Source organism: Spermophilus citellus (genome assembly GCF_964194105.1).
Source record: "Spermophilus citellus genome assembly, chromosome: 7".
Taxonomy (NCBI): Eukaryota; Metazoa; Chordata; class Mammalia; order Rodentia; family Sciuridae; genus Spermophilus; species Spermophilus citellus.
Genome location: NC_138188.1, coordinates 158,500,284 through 158,519,905, shown reverse-complemented (window position 1 = coordinate 158,519,905; position 19,622 = coordinate 158,500,284). Strand labels below are relative to the sequence as shown.

The following is a 19,622-nucleotide window of genomic DNA, read 5'->3' as shown; positions in this document are numbered from 1 at the left end:
TGTGTGTATCCAAATAGCATCACTTAAAAAAAAAAAAAAAAAAAAAAAAAAAAAACCAAGGGTAGTAATGTAGTGGGGCAGGTGGCTCACTCTTACAATCCTAGTTATTAGGAAGGCTGAGGCAGAAGAATCACAAGTTAAAGGCTAGGGCAACTTAGTGAGACCCTATCTCAAAAATTTTAAAAAAGGGGTTGTAGGTGTAGCTCAGTGATTGAGGAACTGCCTGACATATGCAGGGTTTGGGGTTCAATCCCTGGCACTGCAAACAAAACAAATCCAAGGGCAAAATGACTAACTAAACATAATGTTACAGGTATGACAAATAAGATGTCAAAAAAACTGATGAAATAATAGTCTTCAGTCAAGAGGCCCAAGGGGAGTTAGAGAGGGCTTTGGGGAAGAGAAGAAATTTAAGTTAGACTTGGAATAAACAGGCAAAGGGAAAGCTGTGGCTAGAGCTGCATAAGTAATGGCAAGAGGCATGAAAGCACAAGACAGGTCTGGATATAGCAGCAGTAGGTGTAAGCTCAGAGGGCAGCTAGAGAAAGTGCAGAGAGATGGTGAATGTAATCTGCAAGCAGAACTAATATTTCCTTTGCAGAAAGCTTTCAGTAACAGATATTCTACAGGAGTCACCAGTAGGAGTAAGAGGAAAATTACAGGCATGAAAGCCAGTTTGGAGACTTCTGTAATAGTCTAATCATGGAAAGAGAATTAAGGTCTTGTCTTGGCTTAGGAAAATGAGATGCACAGGAAAGGACAAATTAAAGATAAAGCTTATTTGGACCTGGTGACAAACTAGTTAATACTAGTAATAGGGAACAGAACTAGTAATAGGGAAAAGAATAAAGGCTAATTTTAAGGTTTTTTGCTTAAAAATTAGATTTACGACAATGATCACTGTAAGGTCCTTGCTTATAGTGGACAATCAATGGTCACTTCCCCAGACATCTGGGCGGCCATCCTAAGGGACAGTCACCATTTTCCGGCTTCCTCATACCAACCCAACCCTTCACCACCCCACATTCTTTCCCGCCCAAGGGTGTACCAACCCCACCCATAACTGTCCACATTAGGACCCACCTGGCTCTAATCCCTGAGCCTCTTCCAGAAAAGTCTTGAAATCCAAGCCTGTGTTGCCTCTCTCCTTCTATGGAGAGATGGCCTTTATTTATCAGCTCTGACAAACAAACTCACATATATATCTCTGTCTGGTCTCCATCTTTCATTTATTGCTCTCCCATCTGCCGGTTCCTCACTTTCCTTTCATTGGTGTCGAAACCCGGGATCAGGTTCCCCAGAGTGCCTGCTCCCCTCTTTGAGGGTCACTGAGCATCCTTGGGCCCCAAACTGGATTCCATCATTGGACCAGGCCCTCTATTCTGCCAAACGCCCTCTCTGCACACCATCAGACATTTCAGGAAAGCCCCATGTCTCCGGTCAACCTAAACGACCTACAGGTCCCGGAAAGTGACCACTGATCATCTAGCACTCCCAGGGTTACTGGGTGGTTGGGGGCACCCTCAGCCACAGCTTTCACAGCTATGATCCCTACTGTGGACCAAGTCTATAGGTAGTCATTTCTTTGGGTCCTGGGTTTTGAGGAAAAAAACACCGAGGATGATTGGGAGTTGTTCCTGGTGAGACGACCTCTCAGCTGTGGGTTAATCTCTACAGGCTTCTGCTCCTACTATGCAATCCCAGCTGGGTGCCCAAGTGCCTCTGTGGGCTTCTTCCCCAACGTCAGCATTGGTGACGATCCCCTTTTGACTAGGTGACACTACAGACTTGGGTATGCCCCACCTCCAAACTCACCTCCTCCATTTCACCATGGGTGGCTCCTCATCCATTCCCTTTCATAGTCCCCTAGGCTGCCTCCTGGCTAACCTTGGGCCTCTCTCTCTCACCGTGGACCTAAACCCCTCAAAACTTACCCACTTGTGCAAATCTGGCCTCAATATCCTTTGGATAACTACTCTAAATGGCTGCTTAATGGCACTCTAGATCCCAATATCATCAGAGATCTTTTTAACTATTGCGAGCAATCGGGAAAATAGAAAGAGATATCATACGTTCAGGTCTTCTCCTCCCTACGTTCTAAGCCCTCTCTCTGCAACTCCTGCTCTCCCACACAAGTCCTCTTAGCTCTCACCTACCCTTCGCCTGCTTCCAAAGGGACAGAAGACCCTCCCCAGGTCTCTTTCTCCTTTGACCCAGCGGATGAGCCCCTGCCATACAACAATTCTCTTTCTAATGAAGCCTCTGCAGCAACTGTCCCCACACCCCTCTGCCCTTCTCTCCTCCTGCCATACACTCAGGCTGCCACTGCCCAACCTGCATCTCTGTATCCTCTACACAAGGTGACTGGGGTACATGGTGTAATCCGGGTCCAATGTGCCTTTCTTTGTCAGATCTTTCACAGACAGAAAAGTGGCTTAGATCCTATACTTCAAGTCCCACCACACCACCACATATATGCCCATATGACCTTGTCTAACACCCTCCTGCCCGAGGAACACAGGTGAGTTTGGGAGCCAGCGAGAAATTATGCTGATGAGGTACATCAGACCTCCCCTGCCATCCGATTGGCACTGACTTAGAAAGTCAGCCCATAGGGCTATCAATTATGAAAGGCTCCAGGAAATCTTCCAAGATAAGAATGAAAACCTTCAGCATTTTTAGACCCCTGACCAAGGCTTTATTGCAATATACTAATCCAGACCCTGAGACTCCAGATGGGAGACCACTACTAAGGACCTACTTTCCTCCCAGAGTTTCCTGATATTAAGGCCAAACTAAGGAGCCTCGAGAGGGGGCCCCTAACTCCTTAAGCTCAGGTTTTGGGAGTAGCCTTTAAGGTGTGTAGCAGGAGAGATGAGAAGGACAGGAAGCAGAAATATCAGATGCTCTCTCAAGCCATCCGGCCGGCCTCAGCATCTGTCCTTGATTCCACTGGCCTGTGGAAGTGTCCCTCGGGACCACCTGGACCTGTTTTAAATGTGGTCAGACAGGTCACTGGGCTCATACTTGTCTTAAGCCTTGGAAGCCTCCAGGCCCTTGTCCTAAATGCCATCAGAAGGGACACTGGGCCCTGACTGTCCCCAACCCACAGAGGCCTCCGGCCCTCTGGTTCCCCTTTCCAACTCTTAGGACTGGCTGCAGAGGACTGACGAGGCCCAGGTTCCCATCACCCGACCACTATCATCACTCCACAGGAACCCAGGGTAACTCCACAGGCCTGTATCCTTCCTCCTAGACACCTGGCTACACATTCAGTCCTCAAGGAGTTCTGGGGGCCTACCACTCGTTCTGTGACCTCTATTGTCAGGGCAGAAGGCAAACCTTACCAGCCCTTGCAAACATCTAGACCTGTTTGTGCCTTTGGCTCTCTAGTTTTTGCCCACTCCTTTTGGTCATTCCACAGTACCCTGTTCCCCTTATGGGAAGAGACATCTTTACAAAGTTGGGAACTATGCTTTCCTTCTCCCCTCAAATATGCTTCCATCCAAACTCGCTGGTCGCTTCCCTGATCCACACCCTTACCTTCGGGACCTTTCCCTATTCTGTCAGTGCCTTCCCATTACCCCCGTCCAAGGTGAACCCTAATGTCCGGGATGTTTCAAATCCTTTTGCCTCATAACATGAACCCATTTACATCCATCGCAAAATTTTTTGCAGAGCAGCCTTGATCACATTCTCCCATGAGCTTTTGCTCTCCCCTCCGGGGATTCGGGATCCTGGACTGAGGGCCCAGGATAATTACCACACACCTTCTTCCATTCACCTAGCGTTCTTCTTCATCCACACTCCAGCCTCATTTGGATGACTTAGCCCTTCCCCTCCTACTCCCTACAGACAGCAGTGACAAGTCTCCTCCCTAGAACTTATATCTTGGCCCAGCACCAAGGTTCTCACCCATCCCTTCCCCTAGGCAAGTTCACTCTGGTTCTTAGCTCCTCAGCAGAGCTCAAGAAAGCCTGGGCCAGACAACCAAGACTCTCTACAGCTAAAGCCCGGGACTAGGAAGTGGTGGGTAACTCTATCCTCTCAGTCTCAGACGCCAACTCACCATGGGAACCCTCAAATCCCATCTGACTCACCTCTCAGCTGCCTCCTCACCCACTTAGGCACACTCTGTTTGGCTCCTGATCTAAAGGCCCATCAACCAATTCAACCTTCCAATCTTCAGGAAAATGGAAGAAAATCCCTTATGTGTAGGCTTTCTCCTTTCTCCATTCTAAGCCTTCCCTTTGCTCCTTTTGCTCTCCTGCCCAGCTTCTACTTGCCACTAAAGCTCTGGATTCCTCCAGAGACACTACTTCTAGACACTACTTCTAGACCCAGAACTCTCCTACATTGTAAAACCCTAGGCAGCAATCTCCCTGGGCAAGACCACACTAAAACTATCACTGACAAAGGACAGACTCAGGAGACTTGATAGGAGGCCAAAGGGGGGAAAAAAAAACCTGTCAATTTAACTTTACCCTTGCCTACCAATATTGGCCACAGACTCTCTATTCATTAACAAGTCAAAGAAACTCACCTTTGGGGCCCCACTCACCATCCTAGCTCCCTAAAGGAACTCCTCACCTATGAGGGCTTACATTCCTTACCCCCTTGTCACCTTTTATCTCTACAGGTTTCCCTGGTGGAAGATCCCAGTTTTACTTTCCACACCTGCTCACCTTTAAACCCTGCTACTCTCCTCCCCATCCTCAGGACTCTTCCACCTCTCCTCCTCTCACCCATTCATGCACTGAAACTCTGGAGGAGCTCCTTCCACACTCCTCCCACATACAGGAGGCCCCTTGCTCCAGGCAACATGCACATGGTTCACAGATGGCTCCGCCTTCCTTCAGGAGGGAGTCTATCAGGCAGGGTCTGCTACAGTCTCTCTAACCTCCACTGTGGAAGACTGAACTTGGTGCCCTCATCAGAGCCTTTGCTTTGGCAAAGGGAGCCTTCCTCAACGTCTACACTGACTCTAAATACGCTTTCCACATACTTCTCTCCCACTCTGCTACTTGGAAGGAGCAAGGATTCCTTACCACCAAGGGAACTTCAATTACTAATGCCCCCTTTACCTCCAATCTCCTTCAGGCCTCAAAGCTTCCCTCTGCCATTGGAAGGATGGCAGCTAAGCCCCCTTCTCCAGTGGGCACTTCCTTTCCTGACCTCTCTCCCTGTCGTAGGCCTTCTGTTAATGCTTGTCTCCCACATCATTAGATTTATTCAAGACCAGATTCAAAGGATCTCTAACTAAAGCGTGAACCAGCTTCTGTTACAGGACTTCCAACCCCTCACCAAAATTGGGCCATCTGGACTTAGCATCACCGGGCATCTCAAGACCATCACCATTGCTTCAATGACACTCCATGCCCCTAACATGCCCCCGACATGCCCCTAGTAAGTCCAGAAGCTGCCCCTTCCCATCAGGAAGAAGCTATAAAAGATTTATCTACAACCCTGTCCCTTAAGGGGCCCAATAACAAAAAAGTGTGTGTGGGAGAATGTAAGGTCCTTGCTTAGCATCTGGGTAGCCATCCTGAGTGACAGCTGCCATTTTCCTGCCCAAAGGCCTTTCTGGGAAAGGCTCACCACTCCCTCATACCAACCCAAAGCTTCACTGCCCCGAATTGTTTCCCTGCCCTTATGAACCCCACCCTTAACTGCCCACATCAGGAACCACCTGGCTCTAATCCCTGAGCCTCCCCCAGAAAAGTCTTGAACCCCAAGCCTGTGTTGCCTATCTCTTGTCTATGGAGAGATGGCCTTTATCTTTCGGCTCCACCAAACACTCTTCTGTGTGTATCTCTGCCTTGTCGCCTTCTTTCATTTCTCACTCTCCCATCTCCCTGTTCTTAGCTTTCCTTCCAGTCACTAATAAAAGTTTAGGAAAAACAGGTCTTTGAGATGTGGTAAGTGGGTTTAGTCATGTTGCTTTGCAAGGGCCTTTAGCTGACTACACAGAAATTGTCTAGGAAAACATGCATCCAGATTTCAGAGGTGAAACTTGAGTCCCAATAATCATGTCATTGGTGGAATTATTGAATACTCTGATATAGATCAGTGGATTTTGAAAAGTTAATACTATCCTTCTTTTAAATAATAAGACATAATACTCAAAATGTCTGGGGTGAGGGTGGGAGACAGAACTACTGGAGTTGAAAATCTGTTGAGATCACCATAAATTTGATTGGTAGCTTCTGACTCCATGGATGACAGCAGTGAAACTGGCAGCCAGATGTTCTGAGTATTTTAGGTATAGAACATAAGAATTGGGAAGAGTGGTCACTAAGAGAAAACTGTCTTTTGTAGTGGTCCTGTTGTGTGACTCAACATACACTGGGTTTTGTAGGCTTAGTTTCAGGATAAAATTTATTACCAACAGCAATAACTGATGGCACTAAATTCAGGCTATCAAGTAGCACGTCACCTCCCATTAGAAAACAGTATCCTGGAAAGACAAAGCCATCTATATGCAAATGTTCATTTTGCTAAGAACCAAAACAAAAGCAAGCTTTTCATTTTTTTATACTGCATTTGAACTTTATAATGTGTGACACTGTTATACAAGGTCAGATTTTTAAATCAAATGGCATGAAATTTGAATCTAACTTCTAACAACATACAGAGGAGACTGATAAGGAAAAAAGGAGAGAAGACTATTAGGGTACACACACAGAATGAAAGATAAAAAAATTAAAAATTAAGTTAGAATCTAAGGATATTAGAATTTTGAAGTAAAACAGGATCAGAGATCACTGGCTCCAAATCATTTCATTTTTTTTAAGGATAAGGAAACTAAAATCCAAGAGAAGCCTAAGAAATTAACTGCTAATTAGTCTACTGTGTCAAACTGGACTCCATGCAGTTATCCAAACAGGCTTCTCAGCTCCCCTCTAAGCCACCTCTCTAAGGCCCAACTTCCTTCCACCTGTCCAATTCTACTTCCACTTTTACAGGCTTTCATAGGCCATCTCAAGATTCTATCCCTGCTCCACAGCTTTCCTCTAACAGGGAGAACCCAGTGCTGGGTTTTTCCTCCGAAGCCCTCAGCACTTTCATGCTCTCTCATCAATCATCTTTTCCAAGTGAACTGATTGTACTATAATAATTTTCACATTAAGTATTTAAATGAGCAGCTCCTTTGCAGATATTTTCTTTAGGATTAAATACAATATAAATCCAAGCTTGGTCCACATACCCATTATATCAAAGAATTCATCTAAAGCACTATGCAATGCTGGGAACTTGTCTCTGTGTTCTTCCAACAGCCATATTAAACAACGTGCTTCTTTTAATGACGCTGGTTCACAGAAGTAATCAAGTTGCTTTCCTTCTATAGAGGCTAGTTTATGGCCATATTTCTCACTCCAGAGGAACGTCATGATGCTAAAATCAAGCTCCTTAAGAGATGCTCCATATCGAGAAAAAAAAGGTCCCGTGGCATCTAAGCCTACAATGAAAACAAAATACAAATCACAACTGGGAAAAAATTTTTACTGTAAAATTACGTGGAGTTTCACATCTTTGAAAGTGGTTCCATTATAGTTTGCTTATATTTTCAGTGAAAATGTTCCAATACTTGAAAACAGACTTGTTTGAGTTATTATGCATTTGTAGAAATACACAGAACAGTAATATACTAAAATGCAATAATTTTCAGTATGGTAAGCCAAAGACTTCTATCGTTACAAATATCTTTTTTGCACTTAGGAGATGACAAAATGACATTAAATTGCTTAAGAAAAATACTATGTTTTTGACTAATGTATAATAACTTTTCATTCTAACTGATAAACTAGTAAGATTTTATAATATCTTTTTATGTATATTCCATAGCAACCAAACATCAATAACATGCAAAATTTTGCCTAACTGCCTTTAATTCTTCCTCCAATACCTCCAAGAACTGCTCCTTATCTTCCAAAATATCATGGTTCCTCATCATGATACAAAAATCAAGGTGGTCACTATTCCTGTTTTCTTTTTTTTTTTTTTTTTTTTAATATTTTTAGTTGTAGATGTACACATAACTTTATTTTATTTTTTTTACATGGTGGTGAGGATTGAATCCAGGGCCTCAAACATGCAAGGAAAATGCTCTACCCCTTGAGCCACAACCCCAGCCCATTATTCCTGTTTTTACTCCCTGTTCTCCACATCAGAAAATAGGGTGGCTGCAACCTCATAAATTCTCACTGAAAGGATGGTGAATCTTCGTTCCTTCCTAACACAGCCACCAAAAAGCAAAGAGGAAATTCATACAAATTCCTCATCATACCTCTAAATACAGCACTGTCAACCATGCATGGGCCTGAAGTTCTCAAATCAGTAAATGGAGCAGTGATTACTAAAGTCAAAATTACCCTGGATTGCTCACTGCTATTTCTTGCAGATGAAACAGCTTACAAAGGACATGCTGCATGAGAAATTAGCATAAAACACCAGAATGGGTGGCCACATAAAATATTCATAGAACAAAATGTCCAAAGAAACCTCCAGTTAAGAAATACATTCACCTTCCCTATCCAGTCTCATGTGCAAGCATGTGCTCCAGGAAGGGGGTGTAGGTCAACCATATTACTACTAAAACTAATGTTCTCCTACTTGTGCTCCGCTATATCTTTCTCCCTCCATCTTTTGCTGAACATATAAACTGGCCTCTCTTGTGTCAAATATTCACGATGTGACTCCTGGAATTGGAAATTGCTTGCTTTAATTAAATGTATGTGAGTTTACATCAGGGCTATAGTAACATCTTTACTAATTAACAACCTTGAGCTAATTTTATACTTTAGTATATATACAAACTTATTAAAGTGATACCTTTACTCCTCAGAATATACATGGGTTATATCACAAGACATAGTCATATTTTTCTGCCAGTCAGCTGCAAGACTGCATTTACCTGAATAAACACTGACTGGCATTCTTCCAATGTAGTCTAACCTATAAGGCCCACTTCTCCAGTTGTGACTCTATCCTCTATGGAAGATTAAAGTGTTAAGTGAGAACTTATGAATTTACTTTTCTATTGGACATTATCGGCAATCTTATCACTTAAGAGTGATTTTCTGAGACCAGAAACTTAGTAAGACCTATGCTCAGAGCAGGAATATTCAGCTAATTATGCCAAGCTTGCTGCCATCTGACTTTCTCTCTACCAACAGAAATTGACCAGAATCTTCTTTGAAACCCTTAAATTCTACTAACTGCATTTCTGTAAAAACTCAAAAAGGTGGGGGTAGCTGGTAGAAGCGGGGCAGGTGCTATTCTTGGGTCTGAGAGCACTGCTCTCTTTCCTGTGGCCTCCCGTAGACTTTTATCAATAGCTGCCAGCTGAATCAACAATCATGCTAGCCCAGTTGTATACTGTCTACAGTACATATTGCCATAATATATAGCATCTTGGGAGGTACCCAAAGCATCCCTACTCGTGTTAGACAGCTACCATACCTGAGGGCTCATTCTGCAGTCCTGCATGGCCCTGGGCAAGAAGCCTGAATGGGAGGTAGGGGATGTCTTCCACATCCTTCCCTTGTGATCCAAAACCACCTACTTGAACCCCAGGGTACATTTCTTCTCATCCTTCAACATACATTTGCCTGAGGTGCTCCTAAACAATGAGTCCCATCTGCTTGTCCTAATTTTTCTTCACAGAATCTTAATCTTTCTCAACAAGGCTATTGAGCTGCACAATCCCAGAAGGTACTCAATAGCTCCTAGGTTCCAGGGTGTGTTGGTTACACAGGGTAGTGTCTAGTACTCACAAATGTTTAGTATAATACAAGTCTAGATTTCCCTACTGACTGATTTTTATTTTGTTTAGATCTTTTTAAAAAACATACCGTTCCCTTCTATAGAATAACCTAAAAATTATGTGTGGATGGTAGTATTTTTCACCACACACGTGTATTCCACATTTAAAATATCATAAACGATAAGATAGGAAGATAAAAAGAAATCAGAGACCTACATTTATCCTTCCTACCAGACTAGAATATAAAGGGACATACCAAAGCTATTAAGTTTCTGGATCCAGGTAGCTAATTTGGGTTCCACTTCTTTAAGCTCACTCAAAACATGAAGAAATACCCTTGTCTTTACTCTATTCTTTTCTTGAATCAAGTGACGAATGACATAGTCCACTGCTTCATTGAGGAAATTTCTGCTAGAAAAACACGTTGTATAGTCTTCTGTGCTCAGAACTTTCCAAGAAAGCAATTCTTTGAGAAGCTTGGAAGGGTTCAGTATACCCGATTTAATCTTGTCAGCATACTGCTTTATGCACTGCAGAATTCTGTCATCAATGAACTGACAATTCTGACTACTGTCTACAGTTTCTAGGAATAAATAACAAAGGTTAAAGTGATAAATTACACTAATTTGCAATGGCATAACTTAGAAAGAAATAACGTAACATTATATTATATCATAAGATACAATTAAGATTGATTGTTTTATTTTACATAGACAACTCAAGAAACTTTAAATTAGGAATATAAATATTTAACAATACTTATATATTCTCTTCATTTCACATCATTCATGTAATAGCATCTAAAATTTTATTTCCTCTAAAATAGTTTTTTTCCCTCAACAATCCCAACCCAATCTCATCACCTCCAAAATATTTTTAGTTCTTAAACATGCAAAGTTAAAATACATTCACAAAGTTAAAACACATTTTTCAGTAGCAAAGATAATTATGATCAATCTGTAAAACAGTACTGGTATATTAGATTAAAAAAAAGACAGCAAGTGGTAACTATTTCATTTTGGAAATCCAGGCACAATGTAGAAAACTGAGAAAACTTACTTCAACTTAAAACTAAAAATAAATATACTGGTTAAGATGTATACAGGAATAGTAAAATCACCTATGAGACATCCCCATGTTATCAGAGAATGAAAACACAAGCTGGGCAAGGCCATCTCTATGATACCTTTTATGAACTGCCTCTTTATTTGAACTATTCCAGACAATTAGTAGTTAATTTACAGTTCAATATTTTGGAACTTAAATTCACATAGCAGATTGTACAATGCACTGTCAAACATACAATATGCAGGTCAGATATTATGTTCCAATTCAGTTTGAAGAAGAGGAAATAGACACAGTTTGCCTAGAGTTAGCAGCAGGACAGCATGTGAATCGCTGTGTACTGCTTCTAAAATGATATTCTTCACACCAATCCCTTCACTATCTAAGAATAATAGAAGACAAAGATGCTAACTGAATTCTATATTTTTGTGATAGTATGAAAATACTAACTGAAATCTATACTTCAATTAAATAATAATATGAGCCTTATAATTCTGTATTTGTACGTTTAAGCAAATGCATACTATTCTTATCATGTTTGGACTTCTGCATACCTTTCTGTTCTTCGTTTTTGGGTGGATTACTTTCTCTTAAGTCCTCTTCCATTCTTTCTTGTGCTAATTTTTTTGCTTCTTGTTTTTGGATCTTTCTTTTCAATTTTTTGTCTTCTTTCAGTCTTAGCTTCTCTAGGCTGATAAACATTTACAATTAGTGATAATTTACCTTTGTTAATTGCTCAATGAACTACTTTCTGTTGCCTACTATAGAAAACATTCTCCAAGCAATAGGCTGTGACTTTTAATTAAGAAAGCTATGTATAATTTGTATAGATGTTATTTCCATGTACATAATGTATATAAATTACTTCCATGTGTATAACATATATAAATTATTTCCACATATATAATGTATATAAATTACTGTGTAGGGTAAATAAGAATAGTACATGTACTCTGCAAGCAAGATCCCATAATAAAATATTATTTTCACCCCAATAACAACATGGGAATTTGGTTGATTTGGTTACACTGATTCCTTTTCAACAAATAATTCTATACATCTTTTCTTTTGGTTTTTCTTGGTCACAAATTATAAGAAAAAAAAATCACTTTTTAGGATGAAAAACAAGAAGCAGGACCGAAAAGAAAAGAAAAAAGGATTGGAATTATTTGATCTGAACAGAAAGATACAGAGGTGAATAATTTTGACAATACACTAAGTATTTCAAGGTAAGAAATAGTCATTGGTTCAAAATGTTTGGTGGAGAAACATAAAAAAGCAAAAATGCTTTTGAAATTAAAAGCCAAAAGCTAACTATATAATTTTTGTTAAATGCCAAATCTGTTGATAAGTAATTTCATAACATGAAATGTTATAATTTTACTTACAAGTTCAACCACTAAATAGTGATTTTTTCAAATTTTCAGTATTTAATCATTCTAAAGCTAGTTCTGTTTTAAATATCCATAAAATAATTTTTAAAATACTTATTTATATATGTGTGCACAGCCAATTTTAAAAAATAGCACAATTTAGAAATCTGCATTTAACAGAGTTATATACTAAGAGACAATATAAAAACTACTGATTGATTGTTAAAAATCTTACCTAGAACATTTCTGTTTCAGAATAGGTCTTGGAGGAACCTTTTCTTTTATGACCTTGTGTTCAAACTTTAAATAAAACAAAGACATCCAAAATTTGTCTCATACTCCCATGACATAAAGCACAAAACCACAAGTAACAAATATTTCAGAAGCACACACAATGTTCAATTTGATAGAGAACAGTGATGATGTTTTGACCCAGACAAAAGCCCAGAAAGCTTTAGCAAAATAATTTACTGAAAAGAGGAACAAGAGAGTAGACACACTTTATGAAGAAACTTTAAATAATTAAGGGTAAGCAGAAGATCCAATAAATTATATATATTATAATTACCCACTCCTGCCACATTCAGATGGTGAAGTTAAAGGTAATCCCTCAAGGCACTCTTCCCCTTCTCTAAAACCCACACCTCCACCACTACCCCTTTTGGGGTATTAATAAAATGGAAGTTATCAAAAAGAGTAAAACCAAAATATAAAAAGTGTGCTTTTCCTAGGAGGAAATAAAACAATGTGAAAATGCTTCACTGCAATGCATGTCCTAATATTTATTTTCTAAAATGATATAACTTTTTTTTTCTTACAAAAGACAAGATTCAAATCACAAAACTTCCTCAAACTTAAAACATTTTAACAGGTGTAAACATTTTGGTTACAAATTTAATAAAGTTTCTCCTTTATTAGATACTTACTTCACATTTAACTTGACCACCACTGCTAAAGATGATAATCTTAGAAATGATACCTTCACAGTCAGGGGTAAGACAAATTCCTTGTAGAAAATCCTATTTGATTTAAAAGAAGAAGAATGTTATGTGTAGGAGGGATAAATCTATGCAATCTATGTATACCATTTTTTTAAACTTCGTTTTTAGCTGTAGATGGACACAATACCTTTATTTTATTTATTTATTTATTTTTGTGTGGTGCTGAGGATCGAACCCAGTGTCTTACACATGCTAGGTGGGTGCTCTACCACTGAGGCACAATCCCAGCCCCAACACATATATTATTTTAACCACAAAGTACATTCAAAATATACTATGAAATTTCCTTTAGGGAGGCAACGAAAGTGCCTGATTGCTGCCATTTCAGAGCCTTCTTATAGGAAGACTGTATCCACACATATGGGGCAGACCTGTCCCTGTGACTTGCTTTGTGGTAAAGGAAGTCAAACTGCCATAGCATACACCAGGTCTAAATGAACACTCTAGGAAACACAGTGTGAACTGGCTATTGTTCTTTTCCCTCTGTTATAGAAACATGTTCCAAAAAAGTACAACTTGGATTTGGAAATAAAGAACATGGCCACAGAGAATAGACCCGGCTGCAGCTCAACCCTGGCCAACAACTACAAAACTTCAGGACAAGTAATATAACCAAGAAAAGACCCTCTCATTGTTAGCCACAAAATATTTTGGTTGTATATTACTTCAGCATATCATAGTGAAAGCTGACTAATTAATAGAAAGTATTTAGAATTTTGGAAATGGTTAAGACAACTAATGGAGTACATAGCTTACAAAACTCAATGTAAGTAAAAAGACAGTAGAAGTGGCTCCAGGGTTACAGTTATATCTCTAGCTATCTATGTGAAAATTAGTTTCTACCAAACTTAAATAATTCCAACTGCTAAAAGACACCTAATATAATCACATTTTTTTCCCACTAGGGATAATGGTTTGCATAGGGCTATACAGTATTAAAAAAGGCTTTTTTTAAAAAAAAAGTCCACAGATTATATAGATCAGAAATAAACATTGTAACAAGGAAATAAGACTGTAAAATTGTGCCCTCTTCCAAAGTATTCTAACTAATGGATTAACTAATCATTATATTGATAATAAGAATAAACGCCTGAGAAATGGCAGTATAAAATTTAAGTTAATTTCTTAGGACAAATTACCTTAACCAATTTTGGTAAAAAACTAAAATGTTGGAACCTTAATTCTACATCAACGCTTTCAATCTATGATAAGCTAAATTGTCAGTGCATAATTTAAGATCTGTATTTTAAAACAAGAAAAAAATAATTTTTTATTTCTGATTATAACATCACAATACAAAAGTTAGTTAAATAATTTTTTAAAGGCCTCTACAGTTACTCCCTTCATACTTGTATAAAATTTAAAAACTCATTTTCCACTTTATTGTTAAAATCATAACTTAAAACTTTCTAATGAAGTCTAGAATCCTCAAGAAGGAATTTATATTCACTTGAAGACTTTTTAAAATTTTTTTTAAACATTCAAAATACATATTTTAAAAATCTAGACAATCTTTATTGCGGCTTACCTTGTCAATTTTATCATTAAAGGTGGTTGTTTTTAACTTCTTCCAGCAGTTCATGTGAAATTCTATTTTACAATACTGGCAACAGCTGATTCGTATAAAACCCTGGATTTCAAAACATTTTAATTCACATTTTAAAGATGTCTATGCACATACACTTACTCATTCCCTCATAGCACACATATTAAGATAAAAAGAACTGTTGCATTCACTTGGCAGATATAACTAGATAATCTATCTCCTTGAAGAGGGATAAAACACTCTGTACTACAAAATGCTGAGTTCTATAGATACAGAACTTGGCAAACATCTTCATTTCCACAGCTGACATCTGCATTATCCTTTACAGAATATCAAATATCTTAACAAACATTTCATCTGATCTACTAATCTAAGAGTAGGACAGTTATCTTCTTGAATAAACCAAAAACTTAATCACTTAATTAAGCACAAGTTAGGTTTTTAGGGTTTAATTCAGTGATTGCACTGGCCTTCATATTCTTGGACTCAATTTTTACAAGGCATTAGAAATCCAACAAATCAGAGGTAACAATCTCACTTTGTTTCCTATGTTCCTAAGGAAGAGGCAGTTACATGAAACATGGCTAGAGGAGGAAATGAAATTAGCTAGCCTGTCATCTATGGTCACCACACCAGCCCAAAACATTTATTTCAGTGGCCCTGGCTTCCCATGTGAGATGACCTAAAAAAAGTCCAGGGTAAGGGGCAGGCAAGGTGACAACTTGGGTGCCTCCAATTACAGAATTTATTCTGGATTCATTTTTAAGGCATGACTTTGCAAGTTAATGTTCCATTGTACATTTCATTTTTTACCTTAAAGTCTGGATCAGTTATGTATATCTGGATTTTGGAATATCCACGACACTTCTGATAGCAACAAATAGCATCTGGCACTGGAGGGAACCTGCATTCTTCAACAAATTTCTCTAACAGCATCTAAAGCAAAATAAGCAAATCTGATAGTATCACAACACTGATTTGTCAATAAAAAATGCTTGTGATTCCTCTTGCCATCAAAACATTTTCAGCATAGGAATGAATGTTTTTACCCAGGACAAATTATATGTATACAACTTTTAAAGATTTTCTTTTTAAAAGGAAGCTGATACAAAGATATGTAAACAAAGAGAAATGAACAAAATTCTTGTTTTTAGAATTTCAGTCAGAATCAAAATCTTGTCCTCTGTTATCATCAAAACTGGTTTTGTAATTTATAGTTTTTAGAAATCTCCTTTAAGAATCAAAGAGGGAAGCTGGGTGTAATGGCGCATGCCTGTAATCCCAGTGATTTAGGAGGCTGGGGCAGGAGGATCACAAGTTCAAGGCTAGTCTTACCATCTTAGGCCCTAAGCAATTTAGCAAGAACCTGTCTCAAGATAATATACAAAAAGGGCTGGGAATGGCTCAGTGGTAAAATATCTCTGGGTTCACTGCCCAGAAACCAGGAAAAAAAAAAAAAAAAGGAAAGAATTAAGAGAAATCGAACAATTAAGATAAAATAAGCCTTAGGGCAAGCCTGAAAATCCTGATTCATCTCTTTCTCAAAGTAACTTGATCTAAAATCCTAACACTCCCATTCATCTATCTCTGCCACATGTATTTGTTAATACTCTAGAGAATTAGAAGCCCCCAAGAGACCAACACCATGCTTTCAGTACTGGTTTTTTGTTGTCAATAACTTGTATATCTCCATCCCAATATGGTATAATGAGAGGAAAATCTAATAATCTCTGTGCTTTATTTTTCTGTAACAGCTTTGTTGATATAAATATAATAAAACTTACATAAGAGTACAGTTCAGTGGCTTTTAATATATCCAAAATGTTGTACAACCATCACCAATCTAAATTTAGATTATTTTCATCGTCCAACAAGGAACTCAATAGCAGTTCCTCATCTTTTTCCCCTAATGCCCAGACCTAGACAATCTATTTTATGTCTCTGTATACAGATTTGCCTATTCTGGATATTTCATATATACAGAATCATACAGCATGTGACCTTTGTGTCTGGCTTCTTTTATTTCGTACAGTGTTCGCAAGATTAATGCATGTTGTATCATGTATCAGTACTTATTGTTTATCTATTCATCAGTGGATACTTGGGTTGTTCCCCCTTTGGGGCTATTATGAATTGTGCTGCTATAAACATTCATGTATACGTTTTGGGGAGAACATGTTTTCCTTTTTTTGTACAAATCTAGGAGTGGAACTGCTATGTCACATGGTAACCCTATGTTTAACTATTTGAGGAACTGCCAGTCTTGTTGTCCCAAAGCAGCTGCACCATTTTACGTTACAACCAGCAAAGTATGAATGTTATAATATTTCCATACCCTTGCCAACACTTAATATCTATGCATATCCTCAGAGTGTGAAACAGTATCTCACTGTGTTTTTATTTGCATTTCCTTAATGGTTAACAATATTGTACTAATAGGTTATCACTATATTTTCTTTGCAGAAATGTCTATTATATACTTGTAAATTCGATTATTTGTCTTTTTACTATTAAGTTGTAAAAGTTGGCCCCTGTAATTTTAAAAGCTTCATACAAAAGCAAGTTCTGGTATATGAGACAAAATTTATTAGTTTTTCCAGAATTGGTAAAGCATCCATATGGCTCCAGAAATGACACTAAATTCATAATTCAATTCATAAACTCAGGTACCATCTCAATGATGATATTAATATAATAAAACAGTAATACTGTACCTTCCTCTAAGTACAACCAGTACAGCATCCTGCTTAATAACACATGCTCTAATGTCAGAATGCCTGAACTCAAGTTCCAGTCTACTACTTCCTTGATGCTTAACCATGAGCTCATCACTTCACCTATCTAAACTGTAAAATGGAAATGATCATACTACACAATTCTCAAGGCTGCTGTAAGGAAAATGTAATGATGAATGGAAGGTGTGTCACTAGTACCTAGGAAACGTGCATTAAAAGTCATTGTTTCTCTTTCAAGGGAGAATGCATGTCAGGGACTGTGAGGAGAGTACGTCTTTCAACACCTGCATCACTTAATATAGCTATCAGGGAACATTCTCAAAAACAAACTGTTACCTTTATTTTCTCTGGCTGAGACTCTTCAATAATCACATTACTGGTGGGCCAAGTTAACACTCCTGGAAGACGACAAATCAAGGTTTTTGCTTTCTCAAAGTGATTGAGAGCTTCTAGGAATCTAAAATCAGAATTAGGAAAAAAAAGATACTGAAGATGTGATATGATATTTTCATTTACTACAAGAGTTCGCAAGACCTAGAGCTTCTTGGTAGGAGTACCTTCAATAAAACATCAGATGGAAGTATTCAATGAACACTAAATTTCCTTTAAAAAAAACTAAGGTTTATTGCTGCTTGCTATTACAGTAATATAAACTAAATATAACTGTGTCCTGGCCTTTGGCTTTATCATGGTAAGGTGCATGCTAGTCCTTTTAAAATGCAACTTTGTTCCATTCAAAAAAAAGATACTGAAGTATTGGATTATGAAGTTAATGAGGGCTTTATTCTCTTTAGACTAAAAAAAGAGATTCCCTGCTTTCTCCAATCTTGAAACTATTTTCTAATTTAAAAACTTATTTTTGCCTATACATATGTAAAGATTCATATGTAGGCTGGGGTTGTAGCTCAGTGGTAGTAGAGTGCTTGCCTTGCACGCCACGTGTGAGGCACTAGGTTCGATCCTCTGCACCATATAAAAATAAACAAATAAAAATAAAGTTTTTAAAAAAGCCAATAACTCACTGACAAAAAAATTGAAAAAAAAAAAAAGATTTATACGTAGAAAAGCTAGACTACCATCCACCATAAGACAATTATCAATAGCAGGATACAAATGGTACATTACAATGCCAAAAAGCAGCTATTAGACTTTTACCCACATCATATTACTTAGGAATTAAAATGTAAATGCCTTTCAACATGGCAAAGACTTTTCAGTTTACCACATTTCCATGATTTTACACATTTATGTTTCTTTCCTGGGGACCTTGTGAATACCAGCATATCACCGTTGCATTAAACAAGTATGTCCTAACAATTTACACTACACTTTGAAATTAATTTCATTTGCTATTACTATAAAGGTGATTGCTAAATCCTATTTCCCTTGTAACTACTTGATCCTTACAGACCGATTCAAAAGTAACTTCATGAAGTAAAAGAATTTTCTTTAATCTTTAAAAATCTACAAAGAGGTTCCAGGCACACTTTAAGATTGGGTTCCCAAGAATCTCATAAAACTTTCCCTAAAAAGTTAGATGAAAATATGAGGAAAATTAAAAATTATAAGAGATATTTCAATCAGTGAACAATTATTTCTTTATAATGTAACCTATGTATATTGAATGCAAGTGGTTGGAAACACAGATTTCTTTTTTTAAAGCCCAAGACACAATCCTGTTCCCTAAGGGTCATACAGGCAATCTGGGGAGACAAGACTAAGAGCAATGAAACATTTAGAGAAAAGTTGTATTTTGAACTTGGAATAAGGATTTCTACTATAATAGAAATTCAGAAAGGTTTTTATGCTTAACTCATGATGTGTTTAACATCATGTTAATATGTACCTTTTATTAAAAACACTTTCATACAATTTTTTTGGAAATAGGTGCTTAACATCAAAATGTATAAACCATATTTTAAAGTACTAATTTATATCAATTCAGTCACCATTTATAGATGAAATGTACAAATGGATATTAAATTCTTCATGTTAAATACTCTATTACTGACTTTCTTATGAATTACAAAATTAAGAAGCATCAAGAATTGCACTGATTGATCTTGCTTTAATACTTAATATCGATACTAAGATGTCAGCTCCTCAAAGTAAATCACAATCATAATAGTGTGCCAC

At 38.1% G+C, this 19,622-nt stretch overlaps 1 protein-coding gene across 14 annotated transcripts in view; it reads right to left on the bottom strand.

The window, feature by feature from the left end:
• The window catches only part of TTC3 (tetratricopeptide repeat domain 3), a 120,782-nt gene that overhangs the window by 47,533 nt on the left and 53,627 nt on the right, over positions 1-19,622 (bottom strand). For all 14 annotated transcript variants that reach the window (XM_081300639.1, XM_081300642.1, XM_081300637.1 and 11 more), the window contains 8 exons: positions 17,823-17,943; positions 15,565-15,687; positions 14,734-14,835; positions 13,131-13,223; positions 12,440-12,504; positions 11,386-11,522; positions 10,023-10,349; positions 7,208-7,459 (listed from right to left, as the gene is read on the bottom strand). In XM_081300639.1, the coding sequence (XP_081156765.1) occupies positions 7,208-7,459; positions 10,023-10,349; positions 11,386-11,522; positions 12,440-12,504; positions 13,131-13,223; positions 14,734-14,835; positions 15,565-15,687; positions 17,823-17,943 (1,220 nt within the window). The remainder of the gene's footprint in view (positions 1-7,207; positions 7,460-10,022; positions 10,350-11,385; positions 11,523-12,439; positions 12,505-13,130; positions 13,224-14,733; positions 14,836-15,564; positions 15,688-17,822; positions 17,944-19,622) is intronic.